This window comes from Ahaetulla prasina, chromosome 2 (assembly GCF_028640845.1).
Source record: "Ahaetulla prasina isolate Xishuangbanna chromosome 2, ASM2864084v1, whole genome shotgun sequence".
Taxonomy (NCBI): Eukaryota; Metazoa; Chordata; class Lepidosauria; order Squamata; family Colubridae; genus Ahaetulla; species Ahaetulla prasina.
Window position 1 is genome coordinate 127,880,868 of NC_080540.1, and position 18,113 is coordinate 127,898,980.

At 39.9% G+C, this 18,113-nt stretch overlaps 2 protein-coding genes across 10 annotated transcripts; one reads left to right on the plus strand and one right to left on the minus strand.

Moving 5' to 3' along the window:
• Window positions 1-3,960: 3,960 nt before the first annotated feature.
• Window positions 3,961-7,892, plus strand: SRSF2 (serine and arginine rich splicing factor 2). 8 transcript variants are annotated; one of them, XR_009153600.1, is made up of 5 exons: window positions 3,961-4,509; window positions 4,795-5,106; window positions 5,373-5,476; window positions 6,005-6,117; window positions 6,571-7,892. XR_009153600.1 is itself a non-coding variant. In XM_058170523.1 (3 exons), exons 1-2 carry the CDS (start codon window positions 4,148-4,150, stop codon window positions 5,096-5,098), a joined length of 666 nt encoding a protein of 221 aa, XP_058026506.1. In that variant the 5' UTR covers window positions 3,961-4,147; the 3' UTR covers window positions 5,099-5,118; window positions 6,005-7,892. The 8 variants fall into 8 exon arrangements, 3 of the variants coding, with proteins under 3 accessions (XP_058026506.1, XP_058026505.1, XP_058026503.1); XR_009153599.1 differs by lacking the exon at window positions 5,373-5,476 and having other exon boundaries at window positions 4,795-5,118; XR_009153598.1 differs by having other exon boundaries at window positions 5,373-6,117.
• Window positions 7,400-18,089, minus strand: METTL23 (methyltransferase 23, arginine). 2 transcript variants are annotated; one of them, XM_058170518.1, is made up of 6 exons: window positions 17,948-18,089; window positions 15,540-15,748; window positions 11,047-11,151; window positions 8,807-9,044; window positions 7,736-7,820; window positions 7,400-7,563 (listed from the first exon to the last, which is right to left on the minus strand). In XM_058170518.1, exons 2-6 carry the CDS (start codon window positions 15,648-15,650, stop codon window positions 7,407-7,409), a joined length of 696 nt encoding a protein of 231 aa, XP_058026501.1. In that variant the 5' UTR covers window positions 15,651-15,748; window positions 17,948-18,089; the 3' UTR covers window positions 7,400-7,406. The 2 variants fall into 2 exon arrangements, with proteins under 2 accessions (XP_058026501.1, XP_058026502.1); XM_058170519.1 differs by lacking the exon at window positions 17,948-18,089 and adding an exon at window positions 17,281-17,882.
• Window positions 18,090-18,113: the final 24 nt, after the last annotated feature.

Below are 18,113 nucleotides of genomic sequence, written 5' to 3' on the forward strand. Positions count from 1 at the left end.
AATAAATAAAAATAAATAAAATAAATTTGGTGACAATGTTGAATAAGAATATACTTTGATTCAGATTTACAGACAGGAGACTATTACCTGTGCATCAGCCTAGGTAAATGCATTTTAATGCATTTCTTCTATTCTAGTTCATAATTATTACATAAGTAATATTTGTTGTTTTATTAATTCATCAAACACTTCCCAGTATTCACTCAGAAAAATTCATTAAATACTATTTTCAAATATCTTACTTTGCTCTGACTTTAAAAAATGATTTAATTCACTAAATATCTGCACAAATATTTTGACTAATTTAATTCTAATCACCACATTAGTTTAGTGTAGCAGTAAACATGTAATCTCAATTTTGTGGCCAAAGGATTAGAAATAATTTATTTATATTCCAATAGGAAAAAAAGAAGAGAATTGCTAAAAAATGCTCAGACTAGCAAGTAATTGCACTTCTCACATTCAGGAAAGCCAATAATCAATATTTAACAATCCAGATTTCAATATTTAGAGTTGCTATATATGCAAGTTAAAATCAAGAGGCAGGCAACAGAGATCATAATGTTAACATCCATGGATAATGAAAAAGACATTTATTTTTGGTTTAATTATACAAAAGCTTTTGATCTTTGGAATTTCTTTTTAAAAATGAACAGGAAGGTACAGTTAGAACAGAAGTCATTTAATGATTCCAAACTCATAGAGAAGTAAATCAAGGCTGAAAAATATATGAAATATTGGATAAAAGAACTAGAAACTGGAAATAAAATTGCTGAGAAACATCAATCAACTCACATATGGTGATACCATTTTGATGGCTACAAACAACACATACTATATATGAAGGTAAAAAGAGAGAGTGCGCAAAATATATATATTAAGGGGTGCTTGTTGCTCTCTGAGTTTGTTTTTTTCTTGCAGATGTTTCCATTAGGTAACATCATCAGTACTAATAAGGAGTGGTTTGCTATTAAATTATATTCTAATGGCTTGCCCTGTCAGTTTTGGTGGGGGTGGTCTTAGAGATTCTTTGGTTGGGCTCTTGGCTTTTTTTTGTCAGTTTCTTGATTAGAGTATTGATTTCCTGATTGCTGGTCTTGGAGTTAATCTATACTGATCTAGGTTCCAATTGCTGGTGGAGAGGTACTTGGTTCTTTTTGACTGATTGCTTGCCTCTTTTGCAGTCTGTTGATGTCTGTCTATTGATGGCTAATTTGTCAGTGCCAGGCTTCTAGAATTTCCCTGGCATTTTTGGACATAGTTTGGTCTAGGATGGTCACATTTTCCCAATTGAAACTATGGTTAAGTCTGTCTATATGTTGTGAAATTAAAGTTTTCATCATGTCTTCTGCCAGTTGGTGATCATGGATGTGTTCTGCTAGTCTTCAGCCTGTTTGTTCTACATATCAGTTATTGCAGTCATTATATTGTATGTTGTAGATACAATGAGATGACTCCTGTTATTTCCTCTGGGGTTGCTGGGTTTTTTGGTTTGCTTTGTGTGTTCTGAAGGGCTTTAGTTGGCTTATGTGCTATGCTAATTCCATGTAGTTGTACCAGTAGTAGTCTGTTGGTCCTGACCTTTGTCTCTCAAATGCAGATGGAGATCAGGACAAGATTCAGCAGTTCATCTGCATTTGAAAGACAAAGTCACTCTTTCCAAGACAGCAAAATTCACATTTTGGATAGACAGGACCATTGGTTCAAAAAGAGGGATAAAAGAGGCCATTTGTGTTGCTAATGCCACACAGCAAAGGACAGGAGATTAAGAGGAGAAACTATCCTCCAGGCTGAAGATAGAATAAAAGCTCAGGCCCCAACTTCTGAGATACATTTTTGTTAAGAGTTGGCCCACAGCAACTGACACCAGCAAGTCTTGGGGTGGAAAGACCAACCCACCTTGGGATTTAAACGGGGCAATTGTTTTTTGGGGAAAAAAACCACCTAGAAGGGCAAACTGTTTTGTATTGTTGGAAGAAATATCCATCTGGGTTCAGTTCCAAGTGGGGAAAAAGACACTGGAAACATAGAGGCTGCTTGGAAAGATGGTTTAATGGTCGTCAGGATCACATGGCTTTAGTTCCTGAACAGAAAAAGGAATGAGATCCTGTGTGCTCCCTAGCTTTATGCTTTTTCTGAGCTTTGAACTTTCTGGGGCACAGGAAGAGTATCCTGATTGGTTGTCAGACTCCCAGGGGGTGGGGGTCTTAGCTAGCCTTGCTGGCTGATGTAATCTTCCCAGGTGTCATGTGGTGAGTTTCTGTTGCTAGGTGGGTCCTATTATGTTGCAGATGATGGCCCATTGACAAAGGTGGGGGGAGTGAGTTTCTGTCTCTGACCCATTGACAAAGGTGGGGGGAGTCAGGAAGCGGCTTTGTCTTTAAAACATGTTTCTCCATTTCTCATCCAGGGAAATATATTCTGCCTTTTTAAATATTTTCTAAAATATTTCATTCTTCTAGGAGGGGGGTGGGTGCTAACTTCCTACAGTAGTTTACATAGAAAACAAAATCCGTCGCCTTCAACAAGACCTAAGCTTAACTCATAGAATCATCTACTGTAATGTCCTTCCTGTTAAAGACTACTTCAGCTTTAATTGCAATAATACAAGAGCAACCAATAGATTTAAACTTAATGTTAACCGCTTTAATCTAGATTGCAGAAAATATGACTTCTGTAACAGAATCGTAAGTGCTTGGAACACTTTACCTGACTCTGTGGTCTCTTCCCATAATCCTAAAAACTTTAACCAAAAACTTTCTATTATTGACCTCACCCCATTCCTAAGAGGACCATAAGGGGCATGCGTGCATAAGAGCACAAACGTGCCTACCATTCCTGTCCTATTGTTTTTCTTTTCTTCTTCCTATATGTATATATATATATATATATATGCTTATACCTCCTAATATTTACTCATATATATGGTTATATACCATATAATTTTTTTGTATGACACTTATATAGTTGTGACAAAATAAATAAAATAAAATAAATAAATAAAACAAGACAGTCAGCTTGCTATCTTTTTATATCTCAAAAAACATTGCATAGTATGGTACTTATCCTTGGAGTAGTGCAAAGTACTGTACAACACAATGTCCTTTTTTTCTCTCGTTTTAAATAAGTTTCCCTGACCCACAGAGGTTGGCTGATAGTCAGGCCTGATAATGGACTTTGAAAATCTTAACATGGTGCTACTACTACTGTGGTTATTGTTTCATTTTCCTACACCTAATAACCTTCAACAGTCAGAATCGCTGCCCCAAACTTCAAGAGCATCCATTAACTACTCTGCCCTTGAAAAAAAGTCCTCCCTCCCTCCCTCCCTCCGCCGACCCGGCTCCCATTCAGCGTGAAGGCACAGCAAAGAAAGCAGCCTCAACTCGTACCTCTCAACCACCCCTCCCCCTTGGCCTCGCCTTCCATCTTCGCTGGCTTCCTTTCGCGCGACCATGTGGCACGTTACGTGCGCGCTCCCGCGTATTGTTAGTGAGCTTCTTCGCAGGCTTGGCCGCCATTTTAAAGACTTAAGCTTCTTGTCTTTTAACAAGTGTATACGACGCCAAACACTTAACGGTCTGTTAAAATCCGACAGGCCGACTAAATTATAACGAGCAAAGGCAGTTATACCTTTTCCAAAATTGTTATTTGGAAGGGGAATTAACGCGCTGTAGCCTTCCGCGTGAGAAGCTTAAACAATCGCTTCCGGGTTTCCGTACTAAGGGGCAGATGAGCTTTCGCAGTCGATAAAGAGTTTATTTTCCCTTTGTTTGTTTGGGTGGATGCCAGTTTCCCTCATCAGTGCCTTTTAATATCGCCTTTTCCCTTTGGAGCAACAAAAATCGAATTTAAATTCGAATGACTATGGGTATAACGGAGGGGTGTGGGTAGAATGCAGAACTACTTCCGGGCCATCGGCGGCCATTTTGTGGCGCTTAAATACTTGAGGAAGGGCGGCACCTCGTTCACTTGCTCGTGGCAGCGGTCGGAGATGGTGGCTTGTGAGTAAGCTCTGGTCTGCACGCCTCGCTGTTGACTCGACGGCCAGGCTGTAGTAACGCGAGCCCAACACAGCAACCGTCTCTATAACCTTTAGGGATAGTTAGGTCGGTCCGCTTCTTTCCGTCTTTTTGCGCCCGCCGCTATGAGTTACGGGCGCCCGCCGCCGGACGTAGAAGGCATGACCTCCCTGAAGGTGGACAACCTGACATACCGTACTTCTCCGGACACACTCCGCCGCGTCTTCGAGAAGTACGGCCGCGTGGGGGATGTCTACATTCCCCGCGATCGCTACACCAAGGAGAGTCGCGGGTTCGCATTCGTGCGTTTCCACGACAAGCGCGACGCGGAGGACGCAATGGACGCCATGGACGGAGCAGTGCTCGATGGGCGCGAATTGCGGGTCCAGATGGCCCGTTACGGCCGACCTCCGGATTCGCACCACAGCCGACGTGGCCCCCCTCCGCGCCGGTATGGAAGCGGCGGTTATGGACGTCGCAGCAGAAGGTGAGATGGGGGGGGAGAAGAAGGCCCATCGGGCAAAAGAAAGGCCGGTTCTTGCTAAAAATGTATTTAAACGGGATCTGTGGCATAAGAGAGGTATAAAAAGGCCCTGGCTAATTCGTTAGCGTACTGGGGGGGAGGGGGGAGGTCGGCGGGAAAGGGAGAGCCACGTGATCCTGAGTGGGCGGCGGGTGGCCTCAGCCGTTGGCTCTGAGCGAACGCCCGAAAGATAGTGCTCGACTTCCTGGATGCTTTCCAACCGCCCGTCTCTTTCTCTCTCCCACCCAGTCCCAGGAGGAGGCGTCGCAGCCGATCCCGAAGCAGGAGCCGATCCCGATCTCGTAGCAGATCGCGCTACAGCCGTTCCAAATCGAGGTCCCGCACGCGATCCCGCTCTCGTTCCACTTCGAAGTCCAGATCGGCCAGGAGGTCGAAGTCCAAGTCTTCGTCGGTGTCCAGATCTCGTTCCCGATCAAGATCCAGGTCCAAATCCAGAAGTCCTCCACCTATCTCGAAGAGGGAATCGAAATCGAGATCCCGTTCTAAGAGCCCTCCTAAATCTCCTGAAGAGGAAGGTGCTGTGTCATCTTAAGAAAAACGGTAAAGTATCAGGTATTCTCCTGAACCTGCATGCTTTATTGTAGGAAATTAGTAGGCACTGGGATCTTAAGCATTCTGGAGTAAGAAAATGGGGCATGTTCATATCTGAAAAGGGTGTTTTAATTTACAGCTAATAAAAGGCATCTTCATGTTTTGTTGCAATTAATAGCTTGCTTTTTAATATCTATTGTTTGAGACGCAACCTATTTCTGAATTGACTATTTTCTTACTGTTCTTATCCAACATCTGCATTTTCCCCTTTAAAGCTGCGGTCTCCTGTTTGCTTAAAGAATATTGGCCAGTATTGCAGATTTTAACTGATTTGGCTGATCCTCCAGGGACCAGTTTCTGTGGGCGTGTATTGGAGCAGGTTTGTCTTTAAATGTTAAAGATACACTATCCTGTTAAAAATCTGTTCTGTGGATACAGTTCTCAAGAGCAGCAAACACTTATAGAAGTGAAATGCAAAAGTTGGTGGAAACCAGCATCCTTGGTGCAATTGTGGGCTTATGAGAATATGCTGGGTGGGAAAATGGATAGTGTGTCTTTAACCTCCCTCAAATTGTTTAGTCCTGTATTTTTCAAATGAAGGGGGCCTAGAACTGTTAAGGATAATGACTAATAACACATCAAGGCTTTGAATAAGAATAAAAGCATAGTTAAGGTTGGATTTGGATTAGGGGTGGTTGTTGATAAACAACGTGATGTGGTTAGTGCAGAGATCTGACAAATTTTCCAAAACTCATGGCTACATTGGTATCAATGCAGTAGTGGGAGGGAGATATTGTACTTGCTTGGAAACGTGTTTAAAACGTCAATACAAGTAGGTATTTAAAAGTATCCATAAATAATAGAATGCATACAAGGAATCCCTAAGCATTATCTTTTTCAAATTTAGATACTGAAAATGGATGAGAAATCTACATAAAGGATGCCTTTGGAGGAGAAATGATCATCTGAATTGCCAGTCCTTTGGAGAGATTCCTGCACAAGCAACAGGCTGTTGAAAAGGTTATTTTGTAACACTTTGTCTAACTTTTTACTTTGTTTTTGAGCCTCAAATGGCAGACTTTTACTTTTATGTGCCATTTTGTTGCTATTATTCAAATTTCTTGTAATTTAGTGATGTGAACGACTACAGATATCATTATTGGCTTGGATATTTGAGGTAAAAACTTTATTTTTGTTTATATAGTGCTGACTTGTTTGCAAATTAAACTGATAATTAACATGCAGCCTCAAGTTTAATATTAAATATGCAGCTATAGTATGCTGAAAAGCTTTATGCTGTCCAGATGTTCAATTCTTGCCTTTGTTCTCCCAATTTTGAATTTTTAAAATTCAAGCACATATGCAAATACTTCAAGTCAAACATTAAACTTTACAGCTGACAAATTAATTTGAAAGGTTTGTTTTTATCAGACAAAATTCTAATCTCTTCTCTTATGTATTTTTGTGCACTAGGCGCAGTTGTGTAGCAGTTGAGTAATGCTGGTTAGCTGTTAAGGTGGCGTGTTGCAGTGCAGAGTGCTTGGCTGTTTCCTGTTTTCTCCTGATTGCTCCTGTAAAGATGCCTTGTCGTGCAGAAACAAATGGCTGTCCGGTTAATTGTAATTGCCTGACAACTGCACTTCCAGTCACCCGGGCCTTGCATTAAAATAATGGAGCATACAGTGAGCACATCTAGCTGGTGATATACACACCTTATTTTTCCAGAATGGTAAATTAGACCATCTACATATGTGAACTTGCATATGAAAATGTAATGTTAAAGCATTTGATTCATTCCTTTTAAGTACTGATTTGGAGTATCTCTTAAAAACATTCTGTATTATAACCACTGTGTCTGTAGTTTAATAAAAGCAACACTTTTTTGGTGTTCAGGGTTTTTTTTAAAACTGATGGTTTGAGTCAGTTTTGTCTGTTAGACTAGGACAGATCATATTAGTTTGCAATTTAAGTAAAATTCATCCAGCAAATTCATTCCTATAGGTCCTAGTTAATGGGACTTAACGCCTAGATAAATTTTTAATTTTTAAAATTAAATAATTTTTAAAACATTGTAGGCTCAAGTCACATTTTTGGTATTCCTGTGAAATGTGTATATATCCTTAATTCAAAGGAAACATGCAGGAGAATTCATGTCGGCATGAACAATGAATAAAATTACTTTTAAAAAATCCTGAGAAACTTGATTTGTATGCAATGGTGATCAGGTAATATGGAACTATCAAACAAGCAATTGATACATTTTCATTAAAATCCATTAGGAATGTTTTTAAGTTTTCAGTCCTTTATTTTTATTTTTTTTTACTGATAACCATCATTTGAATAGTGTGCATCCCTGGAAGAGAAGATCCTGCAAGTTGTTCCTTGTTGGCTTCAAATGACTGCAATGGCACATATGTGCTTTCCATCTCCCATTTATATAGTAATCCTTCAATAGACCAGTTGGCACTGGGGGGGAAAAGCAAATTTTAAAAGTTTTGGGACAAGTTTGGATTGTCAATAGCACTCAGAAACTGAAAATTTAAAAAAATTAATAGTGAGCAACTTGAGACATTTTGAATGAGCTGCTTTTAGTGCCAAAGTACATAAATATGAAATCAATGGGAGAATGAGTATATACCTTCTGACTTGGTAAGTAGTCCAAAATTGGGCATGAGGGTTCCTTTCCATTAAACAGTGCACTGTACTTACAACATCTTCAAAGTCTAAAAAACCAAATGTTAACATTTATTTTGCTATGATTAGAAATAATTAAATTATATATTTCTTTTACATTTCTTCAATTCTGTGATTTCTGACTTATTTTATTGTAATCAGCCTTTCAGTTAGTCTTCCTTAACCCTGTAACACTTGTTTATTACTCTGAATTAACTGCATTCAAAAGGAGTTTTCAAATGCATCTCAGTTTGAAAATTTATATATATATATATATATATATATATATATATATATATATATATATATATATATATATGAGAGAGGCAAGGCTTTTTTTAATTACAAAGCTTTTACAGTTTATCTAAAATAACAGGAACCTGAAAGTACCATCATAAACAAGCACTTTAAAAAATTATCCAGCAACTATTGATTATCAAAATAAGGGATTATTAATCCTGATGTCTGCCAGATATTTACTTTTACCATCTTAACTCCAGCATAGTCAGAGATGATAAAATGGCATTTTCCATCATCTTTCTATGGCTTTAGAAACTAGCTTGGTGTCATGGTAAAAATGCTGAATTAAAATATTTGAAATAATTCACTGAAGCTCCATCTTCAGCTCATTGGGGACTTGAAGTCAGATAGGCTATTATGGGATAAATGGAGGAAAGTATGTGCACACTATATAACTAAAAAAGCAGAGTAAACAAGTATTGGCTTCCTAAAATTTGAATTGTACGTTATCCCATTTGTCAAATTTTACCAGTAGTAACGGGACACATAACTTATGCTGTAAATCCTTGAATAAAAAAGCAATTGAAGTTATAACAGCACAAAGATTTGTAATAAAATCTTTTCATCCTTTTAGAATTGAATAACCTGTAACACCAAGCACTTTGTTTCCCCATTAGTTTAGTAGTTAGAGTAAGTAGGACTTGCAAAGTTTTGAGTTTACAAAAAACAATTTTTTCACGGCCATTATTCACATACTTAGAATAGTTCCAAAAATGAATATTAAGTGACTACTTGCCTTCTGGTTCAAAAAATACATCAGCTCCCAAAATAAGGTCAACTGGGGCTAAGGTCAATAAACAGGGTGATACGTGACCCCAGGTAAGTCCTATGACACATATCCCAGAGAGATTATTCATCTGGCAGCTTCTTCGGCAGTTGTCCAAACACCCAGAGAACTCTGCATTATCTGATAATATTACTTGTGCTCCACATTTTGCTGCCACTATTCCAGGTAGGCTTACACCTGCTCCAATCTGAACAGAATAAAACCTAATTTGTGACAGCAATTGTGATACAAAACACTTCCACAGAATGTATTCAAATTAATTCCCCATTAACCTTCATTTGTTAGAATTGACAATTGGCTACCAAGTTTTTGATACTTTTTATCAAAAGGTTTGCATTCTTAAAAAATGTAAAAGACAACCAAAAATAACTAATTGCCTGCTAGTGAATAATAAGAGATGTCAAAATTGCTTTATTCGAAAGAAAAACTTGTGATAGAAAATGCAAATTCATATTTGATACCTAAATTTAATCTATCCAAGCCATTTAGGATCAGCATCTGAACAGAGAGGAATGTGGAAATGGATTAAATGGATTAACTCCATGGTTGAGATGGACACACCAAATTTAATGTTTAAATAACTAATCAACAGCCACTTAACGTTTGGTCAGTTCTAAAATAACAGAAATTACAAATTTGAGGCACATATCTGAGTATTTTCAGATTCCCATGTTTTGAACTTTATACCCATTACCTTAGAAAGTGATAGCTGGACAACAGAAATGGATTCTCCATGCCTTAATTGCATTGGAAAGTAATTTGTGTCCAATTTAAATTGAAGAAGTTTCTTAAAAAAACTGGATTCCAATCACAGAACACACAGATAAGATTGCCCTTCATTATGCCTATTTTGAAACATACAAATGTTTTGTATACTTATATACACTGGTAGGTATAGGATACTGTAGTTTCTCCTAAATTTGTCTCCGGTGCAGAAGCACTCTACATGCAAAGTAATAGAATAATAATAATACTAATAAAAGGGAGAATAAAGAGTGATGCCATGAGGAAAAAAACTGTCCCGTCTACTTTTTTGGTATACATCGCCCTATAGCACTCCAAGGGAAGGAGTTAAAAAAGTGACTGCACTACCCTAGTCAAGCATTTTGGGCTGTTAGCAACTGGCTTGCATTTATGAAGGTATGGAGCAAATGGGTGGTCACAAGATCATAATAGTTGCAACCTCCTGTGGTCACACGTTTGCAACTTCTGATCTGACAAGCAAAATCAATGGAGGAATTTGCTTAATGACCCTATAATTCACTTAACCATGGTGATTTGCTTAACAATGGCTGTAAAAATGGTTGTAAAATCAGGTTTGGTCAGGTAATGACTCAAGAATGACCACTTTGCTTAGTGACTGAAATTTTGGTCCCAGTTGTATAAATTGAGGACTACCTATATATGCACACTCACGAATGACTAAAATATATTCTGGGATTTCTTCAGTATTTGTAACACAAAAACTATCTGGTCTTTTTGCAGAAAATTGGCTTGCCTAAAATAGTGTTCAAATTCATAAAAAATTTATGAGTCAGTAGTCCTCCATCCTGGGTAACATATCTTTACCCTAAGAACAGAAACCAGGTCTCTCTTTCCCCACCCCCCCAAGAAATGACACGCTGGGAGGAAAATTTCACACTGCAACTGCAGGTAGTCCTCATTAAGTGACTTGTCTCACAGTAATTGTTACAACAGCAATAACTTTGTGACCAGTTCTTGCATTTAGGAACTTTATAGATCTGTAAAACAAAGGAAAGTAGAAGTGCAATTTCACTTAGTAACTGCTTTGCTTATTGACCACGTTGCCAGTTCATTTGTGGTTGCTAAACAAGGATTACCACCTTTGTATTTCCTGTTTAAGGCTCTAATTTCATGATAAAGGTAAAGGTTCCCTCGCACATACCTGCTAGTCGTTGCCGACTCTAGGGGGCGGTGCTCATTGCGCACGGAATACTGTTACCTTTATTTGTTTGTTTGTTTTTCTACTTGTATTTTTACATGCTTTCGAAACGGCTAGGTTGGCAAAAGCTGGGACAAGTAACAGGAGCTCACCCCGTTACACGGCAGCACTAGGGATTCGAACCGCCAAGCTGCCGACCTTTCGATCAACAAGTTCAACGTCCTAGCCCCTGAGCCACCGCGTCCCTAATTCCATGATACCTGAATGAAAATAATGTGACATTTACCTCTAGTATTCTTTTGCCACAGACAAGTCTTCTATGAAACCAGATATATTCGGCCAAAACCACCGCGCAAGGCCAAACATACATACCATACTGAGGATCAAGAACCTAAAAAAAAGTTTGCATTGCAAAATAAGATAGCATTAAATGAATTTTAAAGATATTTAAATTAAATATAACTTTTTCCTGTTTTCTTAAGTCTTTAGGTAGTTTATAAAATCATACAAGTCATACAATCTTACAAAAATCATACAAATCACAGGTCAAGGAGAAAGCTAAAATCCACCCATAATATATTTGGATAATGAATATGCTGTATATTTTCTACTAGATATCTATAGAAAAAAATATTCATTAGAACACATGCATTTTGTAATCAATCTTTTCAGGCTCAATTGTGACTACGCAGCTACATATGTAAGTACAATGAAATAAAATAAAATCCAAATATAAGCAGACAGATGTAATTCCTCCTTTAAATCTTAGTGAATGCTTACAGATTCACCCAAAAAGGGCACCAAAGTTACTGTTTTGTATGTGTGTGTATGCCTAACAATTGACAAAGAAATGTACACTAAACTTCTTAACCACTTCTACTTAGAATCAAATTAAATCTTTTTGCCTAATCTTACTCAAGGCTTAAAAACACAGATACCAGTTCAGAATATGACTTTATGATAGATTAGATTTAATTTAGGGAGAATAACATGTAGTTAACAAGAATGCCTGTTTTAATACAAATTGTGGAACTGACATATTGCAGTGGTCAACATAATGAGTTTAAATGTATTTACTGAGATAAGCCTTCTGCTCTCAGTACTTACAGCTAATTTCGAAAGAAAAAAAGCAATGGTTATAGAAACATCTGTTATATTCAGGGATTAAAAGTCAGGAAGTCAAATAAAAAAGCATTTAAGACAGCATCATAGATGCATTGTTTCCTGCACATGAACTGGCACGTATTTTCTATCTTGTTAAAAAAGTCAACTGTCAAATGTCAAAATGTGAATATTTAACTCAATTAGGCCTATCACTGAAATATGACATAATTGTGTAGACAAAAAATAAATTTGAGCATTAAGAATTTTTAAATTCTTTAAGAAAGAGTTATATCCATTACCGAAAACATTCTTCATTCATTGATTTGTTGATCAGTAATTCACAAATAAAGGTTATCAAAATAAGCCTGGAATCACTTCAGGATTTATCAGACCACTAACCAGTGATAAACATGGGAAAGTGATCAGTATAATTAATTATATCAAAACTTTGAAATACTCATAAATCTGCAACCCTAAATGATCACTTGAAAATATGCCTCATTGCATTCTAAAAGCTTTATATTGAAGAAACATATAGGGTACCATACTAACCGTTTCTATTGTCAGATTTGTATTTGAAATATAATAGTCCATAATTTTTTAAATTTGCCATTTCACTTGCAGAAATAAACAATTTAAGTTTAAATTTAAGCTCTTCATCAAACTAGATTGAAAAACCAAAACCTCACTGGAACATGAACCCACTTTAGAAAAGTTGTAGGATGGAAACCAAAAGAAACAATGCCTATCAAACTTATCTTAAACCAATTTTCAGTGCAGCATCTGTTCTTAGAAAAAGAAAAGTATTTTGAAATTAGTCAAGAGCAATTTCTGTGAAATGCAAAGGTTATCTTTATCTTCCAGAAAGATTATCTTCTTAATTACTGGGGAGGTTACATGCCACTACATGTTTACTGGACCCGTGTCCCTTCTGGCTGGTGCTGGCCACTCAGGAAGTGACACGAGGCTGGCTCCGGGGAATTATAAATGCTTCATTGTTGGAAGGGGTTTTCCCCGCCGCCTTGAAAGAGGCGGTGGTGAGACCCCTCCTCAAGAAGCCTTCTCTGGACCCAGCTATTTTGGGAAATTATCGTCCAGTCTCCAACCTTCGCTTTGTGGCAAAGGTTGTAGAGAGTGTGGTGGCATGGCAGCTTCCCCGGTACCTGGATGAAGCTGTCTATCTAGACCCGTTCCAGTCCGGCTTCCGGTCTGAATATAGTACGGAGACAGCTTTGGTCGCGTTGGTGGATGACCTCTGGAGGGCCAGGGATAGGGGTTGTTCCTCTGCCCTGGTCCTGTTAGATCTCTCAGCGGCTTTTGATACCATCGACCATGGTATCCTGCTGCACCGGTTGGAGGGTTTGGGAGTGGGAGGCACCGTTTATCGGTGGTTCTCGTCCTATCTCTCTGACCGGTCGCAGACGGTGTTGACAGGAGGGCAGAGATCAACCGCGAGGCGCCTTTCTTGTGGGGTGTCTCAGGGGTCGATTCTCTCGCCTCTCCTGTTCAACATCTATACGAAGCCATTGGGCGAGGTCATCAGTGGCTTTGGGGTGAGTTACCAGCTGTATGCTGACGATACGCAGCTGTACTTTTCCACCCCGGGCCACCCCAACGAAGCTGTCGAAGTGCTATCCCGGTGCCTGGAAGCCGTACGGGTCTGGATGGGGAGAAACAGACTCAAGCTCAATCCCTCCAAGACGGAGTGGCTGTGGATGCCGGCACCCCAGTACAGTCAGCTGCAACCGCAGCTGACTGTTGGGGGTGAGTCATTGGCCCCAACAGAAAGGGTGCGCAACTTGGGTGTTCTCCTGGATGGACGGCTGTCGTTTGAAGACCATTTGGCGGCCGTCTCCAGGAGAGCTTTTTACCAGGTCCGCCTGGTTCGCCAGTTGCGCCCCTTCCTTGACCGGGATGCCTTATGCACGGTCACTCATGCTCTTGTCACTTCTCGTCTGGATTATTGCAATGCTCTCTACATGGGGCTAGCCCTGAAGTGCACTCGGAGGCTTCAGTTAGTTCAGAATGCAACTGCGCGGGTGATTGAGGGAGCCACACGTTGCTCCGTGTAACACCGCTCCTGCGCAGTCTGCACTGGCTACCTGTGGTCTTTCGGGTGCGCTTCAAGGTGTTGGTTACCACCTTTAAAGCGCTCCATGGCTTAGGGCCCGGGTACTTACGGGAGCGCCTGCTGTTACCTTATGCCTCCCACCGACCCATACGCTCACACAGAGAGGGTCTTCTCAGGGTGCCATCCGCCAAGCAATGTCGGCTGGCGGCCCCCAGAGGAAGGGCCTTCTCTGTTGGAGCACCTACCCTCTGGAACGAACTTCCCCCTGGTTTGCGTCAATTACCTGACCTTCGGACCTTTCGCCGTGAATTGAAAATGCACTTGTTTATTCAAGCGGGACTGGCTTAATTTTTTAAACTTTTTGAATTTTAATAATTTTAATTGGGGTATTTTTATGAATTTTATGGGTCAAATTTGACGGTTTTAAATTTTCGGCCATTTATAGAATATGTTATTTTAATTTTGTTTTAATTTGTATATTGTACTGTTTTTTAATCTGGCTGTACACCGCCCTGAGTCCTTCGGGAGAAGGGCGGTATAAAAATCTAAATAATAAAAAAATAAAAATAAAATAATAATAATAAAAATCTTCCAAAGTCCTGAAGTTGAAAACTCTGATTCTCATTCAGCAGATAAGAACTCTAATAGGTGGGGGCTTCCGTTGGCGCCACCTTCTTCGCTGAGTTCCTAATTAAGGGGCTCCATACTGAACATCGGAAAAGCCAGGAAAAGCCGGCTTTAATCTCTCTCCCTGGATGAAAGGGTGAGATAAGAGCTGCGGGGGAGTGGTAGACCTCCCCAGGGGCTTTGTTTTTTATTAAACAGAGCCCTGAGGGTCGAGGAAAGCAGGAAAAGAAGAAAGTGTCCATCTCTGCTAATTGTCTTATCTTTATGGATCTCTATAAGCAGACGGAATGAGCACGAGTGAACAACTATTGGATTGCAAGTATTTTTGATTTCCTGACTTCTACCCTTTTAAAAAGAGAAACTTTTTTTTTCTTTGTTTCAACTGACTCTTTAAGATGGAATTATTACGGATTGTACAGTAATTGAGACTAAATTGATTTTAAATCTAATAACAGCAGCAAGATTACTAATAGGACAATACTGGAAGAAAAAAGAAGTACCTACAATAGAAGAATGGATATTGAAGGTTGCCAATTTGGCTGAGATGGCGAAGATATCAGCCTTTTTGAAAGACAATACGCAAGAAAGATACTTAAAGGAATGGAAAAAATGGATTGACTATATTCAACGTAGATATCAGACTAAGAGTTATCAGACTGTTTTTGAATGATTATGATGTATTATTTTTGATTGTTTTCGGGGGAAGTTAGGAATTGATGATTGTAGGGGTATAATTAAGTTGGGATGAAATTTTTTTAGCATATGTTTGTTTTATTTTTAACTATACCTTGTGTTCGTTCCGGGAAGTCGGGGGGGGGGAGGGGGGTTGTGAAGGGAGGGGGAGAGGGGGGGAAGGGGGGGGGAATTTTGTAAAACTTTTTGAATAAAAAAAAAGAACTCTAATAGGTGGATCACACCAAATCCAATCTGAGCATATTGGCTGACTGCGTGACAAACCATAATCATAAAAATGGTACCTCAGGAATCAGTACCACCAACTCCCGGAGCCGCTCATCCCCGTCTCCCTTTTCCAGATCCTTTCCAAACCGGTATTCCTTCACAGTCAAGTTGGATGCTATCTCGCACATGCCGAGTTTTGTGAAAGGATCAATAGGGCCGGATTGGTCATCCGGCAGTCAGGCTTTTCCAGCATGTCTCTGGACGAGGCAGCCAATCATGTCCATTTCTAGGAAGAGGGGAAATTATGAAAACCCAGACAAGAACAACTAGATACAAGAAGAGTTTTTTCCCGAAAGGCCATCACTCTGCTTAACAATTCCCTCAACAATGTCAAACTATTTACTAAATCTATACTACTATTAATCTTCTCATCGTTTTCATCACCAATCTCTTTCCACTTTTGACTGTATGACTGTAACTTTTTGTTGCTATCACTAATGGTTAAATTGCAACCTATGACCATCATTTGTGTTGTAAATGTTGTACCTTTGATGAAGGTGTGTGTATATATATATATATATGTATTTGTTTTCTGAGGTTTTCACGGGTGTTTGTATATAGGTCTTTGGTTGTTCGGGTTTTCTCCCGTGTAAAATTGGAAGTGTCTTGGCGACGTTTCGACGAAGTTGCTCCCAGAAGCACGAAGCTGAAGCCTGAAGATGACGAATGAGACTTCGTCGAAACGTTGCCAAGACACTTCCAATTTTACACGGGAGAAAACCCGAACAACCAAAGACCTATATATATGTATATGTATATATTTGTTTTCTGAGGTTTTCGCGGGTGTTTGTATGTAGGTCTTTGGTTATTCGGGTTTTCTCCCGCGTAAAATTGGAAGTGTCTTGGCGACGTTTTGACGAAATCTCATTCGTCATCTTCAGGCTTCAGCTTTGTGCTTCTGGGAGCAATGTGTGATTGCAGCTGGAGAAAAAAAAAAGGAAGAAACAGCTGCAATCACACATTGCTCCCAGAAGCACAAAGCTGAAGCCTGAAGATGACAAATGAGACTTCGTCAAGACGTCGCCAAGACACTTCCAATTTTACGCGGGAGAAAACCCGAATAACCAAAGACCTACATATATATAGGACCAGAAGCCAGACCGCAGCTGCAACATTAGCCATTTCAAACCCCTCCAATCCATACATGCAGCAGACTGACACCCACTACGAAGATGTAGCACGACCACGAACACGAAGCCAAAAAGCAGCAGTGCAGCTCACCAGCTCAAAGCCCCCTGCAACTCAGACTAGTCTGAGCACAACCAAGCCCCCACCCAAACAGGACACACCCCCAGCCAATCAGAGCACAAAAAAAACCCCATCCAATCAGAGCACAGCCAAGCTCCCACCCAATCAGTTCAAACCCCCACTAGCAGTTAAAAAGGAAGAAACAGCTGCAATCACACATTGCTCCCAGAAGCATGAAGCTGAAGCCTGAAGATGACGAATGAGACTTCGTCGAAACGTCGCCAAGACACTTCCAATTTTACGCGGGAGAAAACCCGAATAACCAAAGACATACATATATATATATATATATATATATATATATATATATATATATATATATATATATATACACACACACACACACACACACACACACACACACACACACACACACACACACTTTCTTTCTTTTTCTTTTATGTACACTGAGAGCATATGCACCAAAGCAAATTCCTTGTGTGTCCAATCACACTTGGCCAATAAAAATTCTATTCTATTCTATTCTAAAGAATGGCACTTAACAGTTACCTCCCTTTCCCAGTTTTATTTTTGTTTTCTCTTGAGTAGCCAGGCTGTTTTTACTTCTCTCCCACTGAAGACAGACGGTTTATTCTTGCAGGCTAATTGATCCTATGGAGAAATGCCAATAGAGCTTAATTTCGCCTGGTATCACTCGAGCTTTCCCCGGAAGGATTTGGGACTCTTTACAGAGCAATCCATTGGGGCCACTTGTGGAGTTATTGCATCTAGTGTAATGTGAGTGTCATATATTCCTTTAAGGATCAAAGTCCCGTTAGACCAATAAACCTCTGTTTTTAAAAAAAAAAAATCTACACCGATATCCATTATCAAACTGCGCCTCCCTATGAATGAGCTTCCCTGTGCAGTTTGGAAACTACCGGCCTTTCATGTGGGCTGCTAATCCGAAATAAAAGTCCAATATGACAGTCAAGCTGCCTTTTATGGACACGAGTTTGGGATTAAATCTCGCAAATTTCTATGTTAAATATGCGTCGGGTCGAACCCATCCAAATTCCTAGGAAGGTGAACCGAAATCTCATTGTTTGAAAAAGTGCCCAATGGGCAGCTTTCACCCAAGTGCAGCCACTGCAACAATCCGATCTCGTTTCAGCGTTTATCCCCCCCCCCTTCTTCACTGGGCCTTCCTGGGGTATAAAGCAACCCACCCACCCACCTCGCAAATCACCGCCTTGCTAAGAGCGCGCTCCACCACCACTACCCCGCCCTTCGCGTTGCGCAACAACGACGCCTCTCGGTGGGGCGTGACGTCCCAAGATGGCGCCGAAGCGCTTCCTCCTCCACTCTGCCGCCGCCCGCCTCTATTTCCGCTGCTCGAAAGA

Bases quoted from the DNA above. Each gene is read 5' to 3' on its own strand.
- SRSF2 (XM_058170523.1), top strand. From the start codon at position 4,148: ATGAGTTACGGGCGCCCGCCGCCGGACGTAGAAGGCATGACCTCCCTG. The intron at 4,510-4,794 runs GTGAGATGGGGG...TCTCCCACCCAG, and splicing joins TATGGACGTCGCAGCAGAAG to TCCCAGGAGGAGGCGTCGCA.
- METTL23 (XM_058170518.1), bottom strand. From the start codon at position 15,650: ATGTGCGAGATAGCATCCAACTTGACTGTGAAGGAATACCGGTTTGGA. The intron at 9,045-11,046 runs GTAAATGTCACA...TATTCTGTTCAG, and splicing joins GTGGCAAAAGAATACTAGAG to ATTGGAGCAGGTGTAAGCCT. The intron at 7,821-8,806 runs GCAAGTAGTCAC...TTGGTTTTTTAG, and splicing joins TGTATTTTTTGAACCAGAAG to ACTTTGAAGATGTTGTAAGT.